We start from the raw sequence: 13,801 nt of genomic DNA, 5'->3' as shown, positions 1-13,801 counted from the left end.
ATGAAAAACTAATGATTGATGCTTCTCATCTCTCTCCGTTCCTGTCTGTCTGTTCCTATCTATCCCTCTCTCTGACTCTCTCTCTCTGTAAAAAAAAAAAAAAAGAAAGAAAAACACAATTGTCCTGTGGAGAAAGGATTTTTTTAAAAGGATGTACAAAATATGCTTCCACCAATACATGATTTTTTGCCCAAAGCAATGTTAATGTGTCCCTAAAATTTTTCCTATCTATCTGCATAATTGAAAACTTGAAAATAATATTTTTTTATCATTTTAAAGTTCTCCCAAATGAAGGACTGCCATGAGTATGGGTGCATTTGATAAAAAAGAAAATCAATGCACTCTCTTTCAGTTACATTTTGACAATGTGTAGCAGACATCATGTGCCATGGACATCAGAGGTGACGAGAGGCCAGGGAAAGACTTGCTGGAAAGCTGCCTCCTGAACAAAGATTGGAGAGTTGACGGAGTGAAGCCTGGATGCCTGGGGACGAAATCCCAGGCAGGAAAACGGCAGGTGCAAACACGGTGCTGGCGTGACATGTTCTTGGAGAACAGGAGATTTGAACGCAGGGAGGAAGAAAAGCAGATGAGGCCAGAAAAGCAAAGGGCAGGGGACAGACAGGTGGTGCATAGGAGCTTTCATTGCGAAAAGGACAAGGGGACACTGAGCACTTGAGTAGAGACGTGACAGACCTGACTCCTGCTGTCCTGGGACTTCCTGAGCCCTCTGATGGACAAGAGTGGGAGCAGGAGAGCCCTCTGGAGGGCCCAGCTTGAGTGAGGTGGTGACAGGTGAGGTGGGTGGACGCCGGTGCTCCTAATTAGCTCACCTGTAAGACAGCCTCACACCTCTATCTTTGTTATGCATCCCCCACCTGCAAAACTCACCCTCCCACTGGTGTCATCTGGTCCCACGACTTTGGATATCAACCATATGCTAACGCCTCCCACTGCATGCCCACGGCCAGGCCTCTCTCCTAAGCTGCAGACTCACATGGCCCCTGTTGCCTGCATGCCGCCACCTACATGCCTTGTCAACAACCCAAAAACAGCATGTGCATAAGGGAACTCCCTTCGTGACCCAAAACTGTCCCCCTCTCTACCCGGTCCATGGCAACCTCCTCTTTCCAGTGCTCCAGGCCTAAACTCTCAGAGTCCCCCTGAGTTCCTCTTCTTTCAAGTGTGTAAGTGAAATAAATCTTCAACATACGTCCAAACCTAACCACGAGTCATCTTCCCCACTGTCCCCATGCTCTCCAAACGACCGTCACACCTCTTACCTGGATCCCTGCAGGGGCCTCTTAAGTGGTCAGCTTGCTTCAGGCCTTGAGCCCCTCCCAACAAACTCCCCACCCAGGCACCAGATCACATCATCCCTGTGCTCAAAATCCTCCATCTGCCACCCGATCGCCCCGAGAATAACAGCGCGAGGGCTCCGCCCACCCGCACCTGCGCCCTCACTTCCTACTATTTTTCCCTCTCCTACTCCACTGCGCGACATTGGTCCCCTCAGTGCCACCTGGCCGCGCCTGGCATGCTTTCCTGCCTCTGAGCCCTTGTACTGCTGGCTGTTCCCTCCACCTGTCTCACTCTTCCTCCCACCTTCCAGGAGCCTTTGTTTCACTATCACCGTCTCAATGAGAACTTCTCTGGCCACCCCATTTCCATGTACAATCCCAACCTCAACCCTGGGTAGAATCTGTGATCTCTTCCTGCTTTTTTTTCCCCCATTCCTTTCTGATATACTATGTATTTTACATTTGTAAAATGTGTGTTTAATTCCACTGTATTTTAAGCTCTATGGGGGCTTTTCAATCTGTTTCGTTCACTGGTGTCTCCCTAACGCTTGAATACTGCCGCCCCCTGGGATGTGCACAGTAAAAATCCACGTGGTGCGTGAATAAGTCTGCATTTTACTTCTAATGAACAGACTGGGAAAGCCAGGCTAAGTGGCTTGTGTGAATGGAGGCATTGGGCGTCATCTCCACTTGGCCACGCATCTGCGGTCCTTATCTATAATTCAGTGGGCTGTGGGACCTCACATGTGGCTTCTATCCTTCAGCGGGCTGTGGGACCTCACATGTGGCTTCTATCCTTCAGCCACAAGGACGAGCATAGACCATGCCACTCTTTCAATGAGAGGGCAGTGTTGCTCTCTGCTGTGTCACAGTACTAACAAAGCCAGAGCAAGACCACACGCAGGCCCTGTGCAGGGGGAGCCCTCCAAGTATCAGAAGAAGGGTCGCATGACCCCCATAGCCAGTAGGGAGAAAGCAATGAAGTGAGGCTGGAAAGGGGGCATGGCCAAGACCACATGGGCTCTCAGGGGGCAGTAGGCAGCCTCTGAATGGGGTCTGGTTTCAAAACAGGAAGTGAACAAGAAGTCTACTGTAGCAAATCAAGCCCAAAATGGGCAGTTTAGACCAGGCTGGTGGCAGAGACAATGGGACACCCATGATGGCTGGTGGGGGAAGACATTAAGATGCAGAGTGAGGAGAGTAAAGTGTCCAGAAAAGCTTGTAGGGTTACCAGCTGGTAGAATTGGAGAGATGGGATGAGATCATTTAGTGAGAGGTTGTTGGACAAAGGTCAGGTTTTAGGGAGAGGACATGGGCTGGATTTTCAGCAGATGGAGTTCCGAGTGTCTTGGACAGTGGAGGGCTCACATCTAGTGGGCAGGATAATGTGCCGTGAGCCAGCTGCAGCATCTGAGATCAGAATGCACAGGGGGAGCCCCCTGCATTGAGGTCGAGACTGGAGCCCAGTCTGTGGATGGATGGCTGTGAGAACAAAAGGGCAGAGGACTTAGACACAGCCTCAGCAGACTCCAAATGTCATGTTTGGAGAGGCAGTGTACCTGCAAAGAATTAAAAGAAGGGGTAGCCTGAGGTTAGAAGCAACTGTACTGAAGGCCCATGTATGAAAGCCAAGGGGAGTAAGGACTTCTAAAAGGACAGACGGCTCACGAGTGAGGACTGGGGCCAAGAGCAGAGGTACAGCGAGAATAGGACAGCACCCTCGGTCAGGGGGCAATGACAGGCACTAGCGAGAGCCATTGCCATGGCAATGGGTGGGAGCTACACTGCAGTCAGTTGAGGGGTGACCATGAGGTGGAGAATGTGGCACAGGCAGCTTAGACAGAGTTCCTGAGACTTTGGTTGTGAACTGGAGGAAAGCTTATGAATTGGTGGCTGAGTGGTACTCAGTTTGAATTTTTAAAGGGTTCTTTTTAATTAACATTAAAAACACAGAAGGCATGAATACATATTTGATATAAATGTTAATGGGAAGGTAACAACTGACTACATTAGCAAAATAAAACTTAAGTTCCAGGAGAGGTTTGAAAAGAAGTTGAGCAAGCGTACTGCAAAGATGGGGTGCTGTGGTCAGAGAGGGGATGTCCTATGGTCCCTCTGGAAGTGGGAGACCTTTCCAGTGCTGAAAAGATCCCCTGTGACTGTGGGTGTGACACTTAAGAGGAGTAGAGGAAAAGATTCAAAGGAATGGCATTTGAATGTAGGGTAAAAAAGAAGACTAGCCCTTGCTGGTTGGCTCAGCAGTAGAGTGTCAGCCTGGCATGTGGAAGTCCCATGTTTGATTTCCAGTCAGAGCACACAGAAGAGGTGACCAGCTGCTTCTCCACCCCTCCCTTTCTCTTTCTCTCTCTCCCCCCTCTCTCTCTCTTCCTCTTCTGCAGCCATAGCTTAAACAGTTTGAGCAAGTTGGCCCTGGGCACTGAGGATGGCTCCCTGGTCTCACCTCAGGTGCAAAACGGCTTGGTTGCTGAGAAATGAAGCAGTGGCCCCAGATGGGCAAAGCATTGTCCAGTAGGGGGCTTGCTGGGTGGATCCCGGTTGGGGCACATGCAGGAATCTGTCCCTGCCTCCAAAAATAAGGAAGACTAAACCAGGGCCAAAGCCCTCAATGAGCAAAAGAAGAATATTCAGGAGGTCAAGAGGTGATAAAGTGAAAAGGCTAGGGCAGTGATCGGCAAACTCATCAGTCAACAGAGTCAAATATCAATAGTACAACGATTGAAATTTCTTTTGAGAGTCAATTTTTTTAAACTTAAACTATATAGGTAGGTATGTTCCTTATCGAGGTAGCACCCACATGTGATATTTTGTGGAAGAGCCACACTCAAGGGGCCAAAGAGCCACGTGTGGCTCACAAGCCACGGTTTGCCAACCACTGGGCTAGAGCCAGGAGCCATGATCAGGTTCACTGGTCAGGAGCGGTGAACCATTAATCAATGAGTATTTGTGTCTGCTCTGTGATCACTAGGCAGGTCAGCAAAACCTGCTATACAGGGCTGTAGCTACTGATGTGTCTAGAAGCAAGTAACATCAGACAGGCCTAGCACCACCTGTCTTCAGCAGGCTCCCAGTCAAGGCCAGGACCCCAGCATCACTACAGAGATAACAGCAAAAGGCTAGAATGACAAAACTACCAAGCAAGAGATGTTCTTACAACCTCCTATCAGAATGAGTTCCTCTGCAGAGTCAGGACTGCCTACGAGGAGATGAGCTCAGTCTCGGAGCAGAACAAAGAGTGTTGATGGAGGAAGGAACAGGGAAATCAGATACAAACTGGGGTATCTGTGAGGCTGGGTCGGAGAGAAAAATGTGAGGGAAAAGGACCATGTTTTATGATTAATTGGAGAGTTGTGTAGCAGGTAGATTAGAAAAGGCTGATGCTGAAGGCCAGCCTTCCATCCAGAAGCAAAGAGCAACTAGGAGACAGTGGGCTTTGTGCCTGGTTGTAAGGGGAGGATAAATCTGAGACCACAGGAGAGGAACCGTGGATGCTGACAGGGTAGCAACTGCAGAAACAGCCAGATCCTGACCATGGAGCTCGTGTTGAGAGGTGCCGTACAAACTTGACCTTCGAAACACCTCTGATCTAGGTATTAGTAGCCCCATTTTACAGATAAGGAAACTGAGATCATAGGTGGTGGAAGTGACAACATGTGGCTCAGATGATAAGCAGCAGAACCTGCATTTCAACTCAGGTTTAGCAAATCTTGTAAGGAATTCAAGCCAATCCAGATTAGTAACAATTCAACAAGGAGCTCTAGATTCCCAAAGGTTGAGGAAGTTGTTTTTACACCACATGTAATATTGCCAAGCAACTTTCAGAGCGGTCTCATATTTATTTTGAAAATGTAATAATGATATTCGGCTGCTAATAATGCGTGACTGTAGGTTTTCTGATTCCTCAGAAAAGTCACAGATTCCTTAAAAAAAAGGTCTATGTCAAAAGCTGAACTCTGAGCAACTATACCAAAGGGTTAATATGACACACGCTTGTAGGAAAACATGGTTTATACTTATGCCGTGGGATAGTGAAACCAATATTTTAACTTAACCCTAATGCTAGAGGCAAAAGTGTCCTGATAGGGCTCAGCAGTAAAGGCCCAAGCACAGGGAACAGGAGTCAGAGGGGGCACTCTGACTTGGCTTGGCTTTGCAAGTCTTCGAAGGCAACTGTGAGCATCTGAACATCTTTAGGATTCACACATCTTTCCAAGCTCAGTTAAAAAACAGACTCACAACTCCTAATGAGTATAAATTTCTAATTAGTGCAAGTCCTACAATTAAGGTCAAAGAGGAATAGGCTGTCCCAGGGTTGTCGGGCAGGGTCCCCAACCCCACACATGGCTTGTGTTTTTCTATAATGGAAGTGGAAAGGGTTAAGTGGAATCCAGACTTGACCTAAAGATTAGACATGGATAATCTGAGAGAAATATCGGAATGTCCATGTAAGAATGAAAAGTGTACAAAGCAACTGCCAATGCAACAATCAACAGTATCTCCTATACTTTTCCAATGCATTAACTTGATTAAGCTCATTTTTTTTCACATTAATTCAACAGCTGCAACCAACATGATTTATGTTTTAATTGCCAGAAATAGTCAAGAGCAGAAATCAGGTGGGAAAGGGAGGTAGATAATGAAACAGTTAGCATATGACTTACAGATGACTAGAATCAGCTGTTACCAAACCGATGCCTAGTTAATGAGGGATAGATCTCAACAGAGAGCTCATGAAAGAGAGAGAGAGAGAGAGAGAGAGACATGGGAGCACAGCCTCCCAGGGTTTCATGCATATTTGTCCACAGGACCCATACACAGCCACATTGTGCTTTGTAACAGCTGCACAGGACTCCCTGAGAAATTGGTCCATCCCTTATCAGTTTCTCTTTGACTTTTTCTTTGTTTTTGTTTTTTGCTCAATGATCAGCCTTAAACATAAATATCTCCTCACATTTATTGGGACTATATGCAGAATAAACCCTTGTAAGTGGAACTGCAGGATCAAAGGATTCATGCACTTTAAAGGGGGTAGAGATTGCCATTCCTCCCGCAGAGGAGTATGGGGCTGCTAGTCCTTCATACTTTGCAGAGTCCAGCATATTAGCAAACTGTTTAATCCTCTCCAATGTAACAAGAAGCCTGTGTCACATTGTTCAGCTAATGCATTTATTTAGTCTGTATGACAGGGAGCATCTTCTCATGTTAAAAGAAATCTGTATCTGAGACCTGCGTATTCTGGCTGGCTTCTCAGTTTTCTATTAGTTTGCAAAGATGACCGTTACTTTATGTGAAGGCAGTTATTCTCAAACTATGCTCAGCAGACAGCACCATACCCCTCACTTGGCACCCTGCAGGAAATGCTCTGCACCCACCAAGCCAGGGTCTCTGGCTGAACCCAGCAATCTCAGGTTTAACCAGTCCATCAAGTGATTTAGATACGCACAAGATTTGAGACCCGCTGAATTAAGGAAATAGGATCTCATCTAAAATATGTTGCAAATATTACTTCTCAACTGTCATTTGTCATGTGATGTTTACTGGTTATTTTTTCTGAACAGAAATTTAAAATTGCTATGCAGTCAAATTTAACAAACTTTCTCCCTGTGGTATCCCAGATTGTGATCATCCACAGGAAATTCTTTCCTACTCTGCTTATTAAAATTTGTCTTATATTTACATTTTCATTCTTTAGGCTTAAATATTTGCTACAATCACCCGATTTATTTCTGCTTCTTGATATTGTTGGTATATGGAGAGGAATTTAAACATTGAAAAGAACAGAAGGGCTCTGGCCCGTTGACTCAGTGGATAGAGCGTCAGCCCAAGCGGACATCCCGGGTTCGATTCCCGGTCAGGGCACACATGAGAAGCAACCATCTGCTTCTCTTCCTCTCCCCCTTCTCTCCTTCTTCTCCTCCTGCAGCCAATGACTCGATTGGTTCAAGTGTCTGCCTCAGGTGCTGAGGATAGCTTGGCTGAGAGCATGAGCCTCAGACAGGGGTTGCTGGGTGAATCCTGGTCAGGGTGCATGTGGGAGTCTATCTCTCCTCCTCTCACTTAAAAAAAGAAAAAGAAAAGAATGGAAGAACAAAAAAGATATGCAGTGTCCTCTGTAAATCTATCTGAGATAATCAAAAGCATATAAACACTTGGTTGTCAGGATTCCTGGGAAATTTAGGTTCTTTTCTAAATCTAGCCACCCTCTCATTTCTACCATTCGACCTTTCCATCCTCCTTTGCTTGCAAACACAAAATAGACCTTACTAAAACAGTGATGTCCATTTTACATTTTGTGGTCCCCTCGCATTTTCTGTGGTCAAGAACCCAGTGAAGACCAAAGAAGCTCAGAAGAGAAGCATAATCCTCCGTAAGTGTCAGGGACTCTCACAGGCAAGGAGGCAATGGATAACCTGATCTCATGCATGAATATGTAATGGTGAGAGGGTGTTCCTGGGTGTGGAGCTAAGAAGATGAGGCCAAGTTTATTCAAAGATAAAAATGCCACAATACCGGACTTTGGATGTGACAGAGAGCTGAGAGAACTCCTGGGTCTGCTCTGGATACAGAGACCTGGGTGCTGACCTTTTTTCCTCTTTGTTCAGTATCAGCTGAAGTTAAACTCCAAAATCAAGTCACAGAAATGCTCCAATAAAACCACAGAACTGTAAAGATGACACAAGGGGAGCTCCTCCTCCAGGGCTCGTCAGTGTGAGCTCTGGTGAGTATCTGGACCCCAGCTTCAGAAGTTAAGGGAGAAGACAAAGAAGGGGGGGGGGAGAGACAGAGACAGAGAGAGAAGAGAGGAGAGAAAGAGAGAGAGGAGAAAGAGGTGTGTGTGTATGTGTGAAGGCCTAGTAGAAAGTTGTGTTCTCTTTCTTAGCAAACAATCCCTTTCCAAACATTAATTAGCTTCAGGAAAAGATTGCACGAACTGCCATATAAAGTGCTTGTCTCTTTAAATCCCATGGTTGTCTCTTTAAAACCATACCATGGTTTCCGGGACAGAAAGCCTTATGTAGAAATGGTACCAGCCCCTCCAGCTCTCACGAAGCATGGAGGTTATCCAGTGAGCGAGGAAAAGGACATCTTTTATTAAGGTCATTCATGTCTATGTTTCATGAAGTCAGTATCCGTGGGTCAGTCATTCACAAAGTGTTACATTTCACCAGACGTTATTTAATGATGTGAGATGCATTAGTAAAAACTTTGAGAAAACGAAAACACGCTTGCCAGTAAAGGCCACCAAAAGATCAGCAAAGCTTGGTCAGCCACACAGTAAATACCAGCACACTAGTGTTCATGGACCTACCAGTGGGTTTGCTGGTGTGCGCCTGGGCAGGAATGAACACTGAATGATCTCTGATGGGGCAGGGGTGCTCACTGCTGACATCTGTAAGGAGGGACAGGATGAAGCAAACTAGTACAGCAGCACAACAGCCATGCTCCCCACCAGGACTGCCTGCTGTTTCTGCTACAGCCAACCACCAGGCTGCATGGAGGTCAAGCCACAAGTCTATCCACTGGTTATATTTTGTAGAAGCAGACGATGTGTTTGACTCAATCTTTCCACTTTGCTGATATAGAAGAAAATGCCTTTGAGTGATGGGTATACAACATAATTAAGAGTTCAAATGCCATAGAAATGTTTACCTGAAACCTACCTACTCTTACTGGTCAATGTCACCCTATTCAAGGTAATTTGCTAAATAAAATTTATTTTTTAAATTTATTTATTTATTTATTTACAGAAACAGAGAGAGAGAGTCAGAGAGAGGGATAGATAGGAACAGACAGACAGGAACAGAGAAAGATGAGAAGCATCAATTATCAGTTTTTTGTTGCAACACCTTAGTTGTTCATTGATTGCTTTCTTATAATGTGCCCTGACAGTGGGGCTACAGCAGACCGAGTAACCCCTTGCTCAAGCCAGCGACCTTGGGTCCAAGCTGGTGAGCTTTGCTCAAATCAGATGAGCCTGTGCTCAAGCTGGCGACCTCTGGGTCTCAAACCTGGGTCCTCCGCATCCCAGTCTGATGGTCTATCCACTGCGCCACCACCTGGTCAGGCGCTAAATAAAATTTTAAAAATAAAAAAAGAAGTAAATATTAGGTTCAAGGTTACACAACTAGAGGTCTCCTAGCAACTTGAGGTCATTTGTATATTAATGTTTGATAGTGTTGACTTGGTTTAAAGTAACAGCTCCCAATACCTCAGCTTTTACATTGCTTTGTCAAAAAGGTTAAAAATCTACAGGTGTGCTAGCCAATACACTAGCCATGAGCCACGTGGCTTCTGAGCACTTGAAACATGGCTAATCCAGATTGAGACATTCTGTAAGACTTAACATTAAAAAAATGTGTATAGCTTATTAAATGTAATCGTATAGATTACATCTTTTCATGGTTGTTTTTGATATACTGAGTTAAAGAAAACATATTCAAATAGATTTTGCTTGTTTATTTTTACTTTTCTAATGTGACTACTAGCACATTTAAAACTGTGCATGTTGCTCACATGTTTTATTTCCATTGGACGGTGCTGACTTATGAGAAAACAGTTATCTGCAATGAGGAGAGAGCTGCCAGGAATCCCTCTTTTCTCGGTTTGCCAGAGGCAAGAGCAAAGGAGGAGAGAACAAGTGGGCATCTGTTCTTAGTACTAACCTGGTCCATAAAAGAGACCTATGAGCCACATAGTAAAGTGAAACCGAAAACATGATTTGAAATCAATAATTAAGATAATTCTTATATGTGTGTGTAGGTGTAAATTTATCTTGTTAAAGAACATTAGCAATTGTGATGTGACAATTATCACCTTCCCTTTTGACTAAAAGCAGCTGTTTTTCCTTAAAAAAATCATAACCAAAAACAACTAATGTTCTAGAAATCAGTCTGCCTTTATAGAGACATCTGTCCATTATAAATACCCATGCCAGGCCCTGGCCAGTTGGCTCAGTGGTAGAGCATCGGCCTGGCGTGCGGAGGTCCCGGGTTCGATTCCCGGCCAGGGCACACAGGAGAAGCGCCCATCTGCTTCTCCACCCCTCCCCCTCTCCTTCCTCTCTGTCTCTCTCTTTCCCTCCCGCAGCCAAGGCTCCATTGGAGCAAAGATGGCCCGGGCGCTGGGGATGGCTTTGTGGCCTCTGCCTCAGGCGCTAGAATGGCTCTGATTGCAACAGAGCGACGCCCCAAGATGGGCAGAGCATCGCCCCCTGGTGGGTGTGCCGGGTGGATCCCGGTCGGGCGCATGCGGGAGTCTGTCTGACTGCCTCCCCATTTCCAGCTTTAGAAAAATGCAAAAAAAAAAAAAAAATACCCATGCCAGAGAGCTAGATAGATAAGTAGATAGATAGATGGATGGATGATAGATGGATAGGCGGATGGAAGGAAGATCCAGTCCACCACAGAAGTGAGAATAGGGCACAGCAGTTATCTGAATTGAAAGTCACAGGTTGGCAACACAACCCTTTTTAACTTAAAACAACTGACAAGCCAACATCTCACTCTGGACAACCAAATGCTCCTTTCTGTAACAAAAAATTCTTTATAGTGCAAAAATTTACTGCATTTATGTTGGGGTAAAAAATGATGATTTTGTCTGAGTCAATAGGTTAATTTCTAGTATACTAATATATAAACTATGACCACAAAATTAGAATAAACAATATGTTATTATCACAGATGCATTCTCTTTCTAAAGAAGAACTCCCATTATTTTTTTTTCAATTTAACTTTTCAGTAGGATACACAGGAATCAGAGTAGAGATAGTATCCACCCCTGAGACCATCCGTTTCTAGCAGGGTGAAGTCATGTGCGATTTATAGGGCACGCACAGTAGGAAATAAACGGGAAGTCTCTGCTCTTCTCACGGCGAAGTGCCATTGCTGATCGCTGAGCACTCTACTGGACACCAGCCGAAACGGAATGCCACAACTTGGCACTCACGTTATGTGTTTTCTGCATCTTGTCTTAGGAATAACTCTACCAAAGCTCTAACAAGAAAATGATTCTGGAGGCTTCTACAACAACCATGCATACATAATTGCCGTCTGGAGAGAAAACTGAGGCGTGAGCAGCAATGCTGTGCCTGGTTCAGACAGCAGTCAGTCACTTCTTTCTCTCCCCTCCTTTCCTTGAACTCTCAGAACTACTGTCCCTGAAACCACATTAAATGGCATGTGTTAGATGGAATGAAATATTCTCTTGCCTTACATCTTCCCTTCCTATAAGATAAACTGGCTCTTCCTGTGCCTCAGAGCCCAGAGGACCTCCTACATTTCCAGAGATAGAAATGTTGACAATTTGCAATGTCAGACAATAACCAAAAAGAATAGTATTATCCCCCCCCCCACAAATTTGTTAAATTCACTCTAATTTTAGTCTCCCATTTTCCTCTCCCTCCCACGCCACCTCCTCGAATCCAAATGTCACTGGAAAAGATGCACCTTTGGACCGATTGGGAGATAAAATGCTCCAGTCCTTTATGATCTAGAAAATATTCCTGAAAAGAGTATTTTCAAAGTTTTTTTTTTAACTTCAAAGCAGAAAGGGCTTCACGTGCTAACTCCAGCTCCTCACATGGAAGATGGTTGTTTAGAAGATAACAAGGCACAAACACAAAGAATCAATTCCTAAGGAAGGCGCTAAGCAGTCCTAAGAAAGGAATCCCGTCACGACGTTGCATTTCCCCATTCCATGGATGGAGTCTATATATTCACAGAGATTCCCGATGAGGGATCGCCCAAATCCCACAGAATGCGGGTTGGGAGTTTGAAAGGGGAAAAACAGCATTTCTCCTCGGAGGCTCAGGCCGGTTCCCACACGGAGAGAAGCCAGCGATGCTCCGCAAGCCAGCCTGGGAGCTGTGAGCGGTCATTGTCATCCTGTGGGAACCACGGTCTAACAGCTAAAGATGGGGTGCAGCTTCTTCCCTGTGTCCTGCTCTTACAACAAGGGGACCAGAGAGAACACATGTAGATAACAGGAAATTCAGTCTTTGAAAGAGAATTAGAACATGTAGCCAAGCTTCAACCAAGCCCCTGGAGGGCTGCTCTCTGGTAGGAAAACACGCCGAACGAAACAGCAGCCTCTAAACGTGCTTTGCATTTTTCTCACTTTGGACCACATCTTTTAAACAGAACTTTCATCGATCCATTAAACCATCTTCCATATGAATCGACACTCCTGAACCATAGTTTTCTAAAACACTAACTTCTGTTTTGGAAGAAGTGCCAAAAAAATATCAGATTTTAAAAAAAGAACTTGTTCTAGACAAGGGTATCAAAATGCTCCCCCTCCCTGACAAGGATGCAGAAATACATTTCCCCCTCGCCAAATCCAGTATTTTTATTGCTGGCTCACCCCTTTCACCTCCCCCCTCAGGCAGCAGCAATCCCTTTTCGGAGACTCGCAAACTAGCGGGCCAAAGCCGTCAGTGCCCCAATGCGGACTCAGCGAAGCCCCAGCAAAGGATGGGAAAGCGGTTACCTGGGGAAGAACACGACTGCTCAGAGCTCCTTCCCAGCTCGCCTCGCATAGGACCCGGCAGCACAGGCTGTGCGGACGCCGGCTCCTCCCAGAGGCGGGCGGGGCCCCACTCCCTCCCGCCAGCATGACGATGCTGTCAGCTGCTCACCCGCCCGCACCCCAAACCCCGCGCCCCTGCGCCCCGGGGCGCCGCACGCCCCCATACCTGCGCCCCTGTGCGCCCCCGGTGAGCCCCTGCGCATCCCCGTGCCTCCAGCCCCGCGCACCTGCGGCCCCGTGCACTCCCGCGCGCCCCCATTCCCCCGGTTCGCACACCTGCGTCCCCTCGCACACCTGCACCGCCCCACCAGCTCTTCCCGGCTTGGTCTCGCCTCCCCTAGGCCCTGGCCTTCCTCTTTCTCCTCCTCCTCCTCCCTGCTCTTCTATCTCGGACTCGCCAACTGCCTGCTGCAGCGCTGCTGCTCCCGCTTATATGGCGCCTGCTCGCCGCCAAAGAGATTTTAGGTGCCACCTACTGCATGCTTCTGGAATAGGTGGCCAGGACTGGAATTTTTCATTTCATTGAAAGACTACCACCAGATTCTTACGTTTTAAAGCGTTCAAATGACCAACTATAATTATACTGCTCACAAAAATTAGGGGATACTTCAAAATGAATATGAAGCGATAAAATATCCCCTAATTTTGTGAGCAGAATAGTACTAGCCGCATAAGCCTTTCTTTCGGTGTCCAGCTACTAAATTTAAAACCTAGTGATTTAGAAGGCAGATTAAACGGGGCCATGCCCAATTGCCAGTCACACAGTGTAGATCAACGCGGTTTTATCTGATGGATTCCTATGACAAAAACATCATTAGCAACCAATCTGGGGCTAGAATTACCTTTTCACTGCCTAGTTTCACATGATTGTTTCAAGGAAATAACCATGTTTATTTTCTGAACATTGATAAACAATTTTGTCATAGTATTGGTAAAAAACAGGTGAATCAGCAAGA

The 13,801-nt window shown here is 46.0% G+C and overlaps 1 protein-coding gene across 8 annotated transcripts in view; it reads right to left on the bottom strand.

The window, feature by feature from the left end:
- Positions 1-13,254, bottom strand: part of DIRAS2 (DIRAS family GTPase 2) — a 37,523-nt gene extending 24,269 nt beyond the window's left edge. For 3 of the 8 annotated variants that reach the window (XM_066368422.1, XM_066368424.1, XM_066368425.1), the window contains exon 1: positions 13,140-13,254. Coding sequence is in view for 1 of the 8 variants with exons in the window: in XM_066368418.1 (XP_066224515.1) it covers positions 12,807-12,855 (49 nt within the window). In the remaining 7 variants the exon portion in view is untranslated. Of the gene's footprint in view, positions 1-8,628; positions 8,710-12,806; positions 12,858-13,121 lie in introns of those variants that run through there. The other 5 variants (XM_066368420.1, XM_066368423.1, XM_066368421.1 and 2 more) reach the window with 4 other exon arrangements.
- Between the last annotated feature and the right edge of the window lie 547 nt (positions 13,255-13,801).

Source organism: Saccopteryx leptura, chromosome 2 (assembly GCF_036850995.1).
Source record: "Saccopteryx leptura isolate mSacLep1 chromosome 2, mSacLep1_pri_phased_curated, whole genome shotgun sequence".
In the NCBI taxonomy this organism is placed as follows: Eukaryota; Metazoa; Chordata; class Mammalia; order Chiroptera; family Emballonuridae; genus Saccopteryx; species Saccopteryx leptura.
Note: the sequence above shows the minus strand (reverse complement) of the source record. Positions and strands in the feature narration are given on the sequence as shown.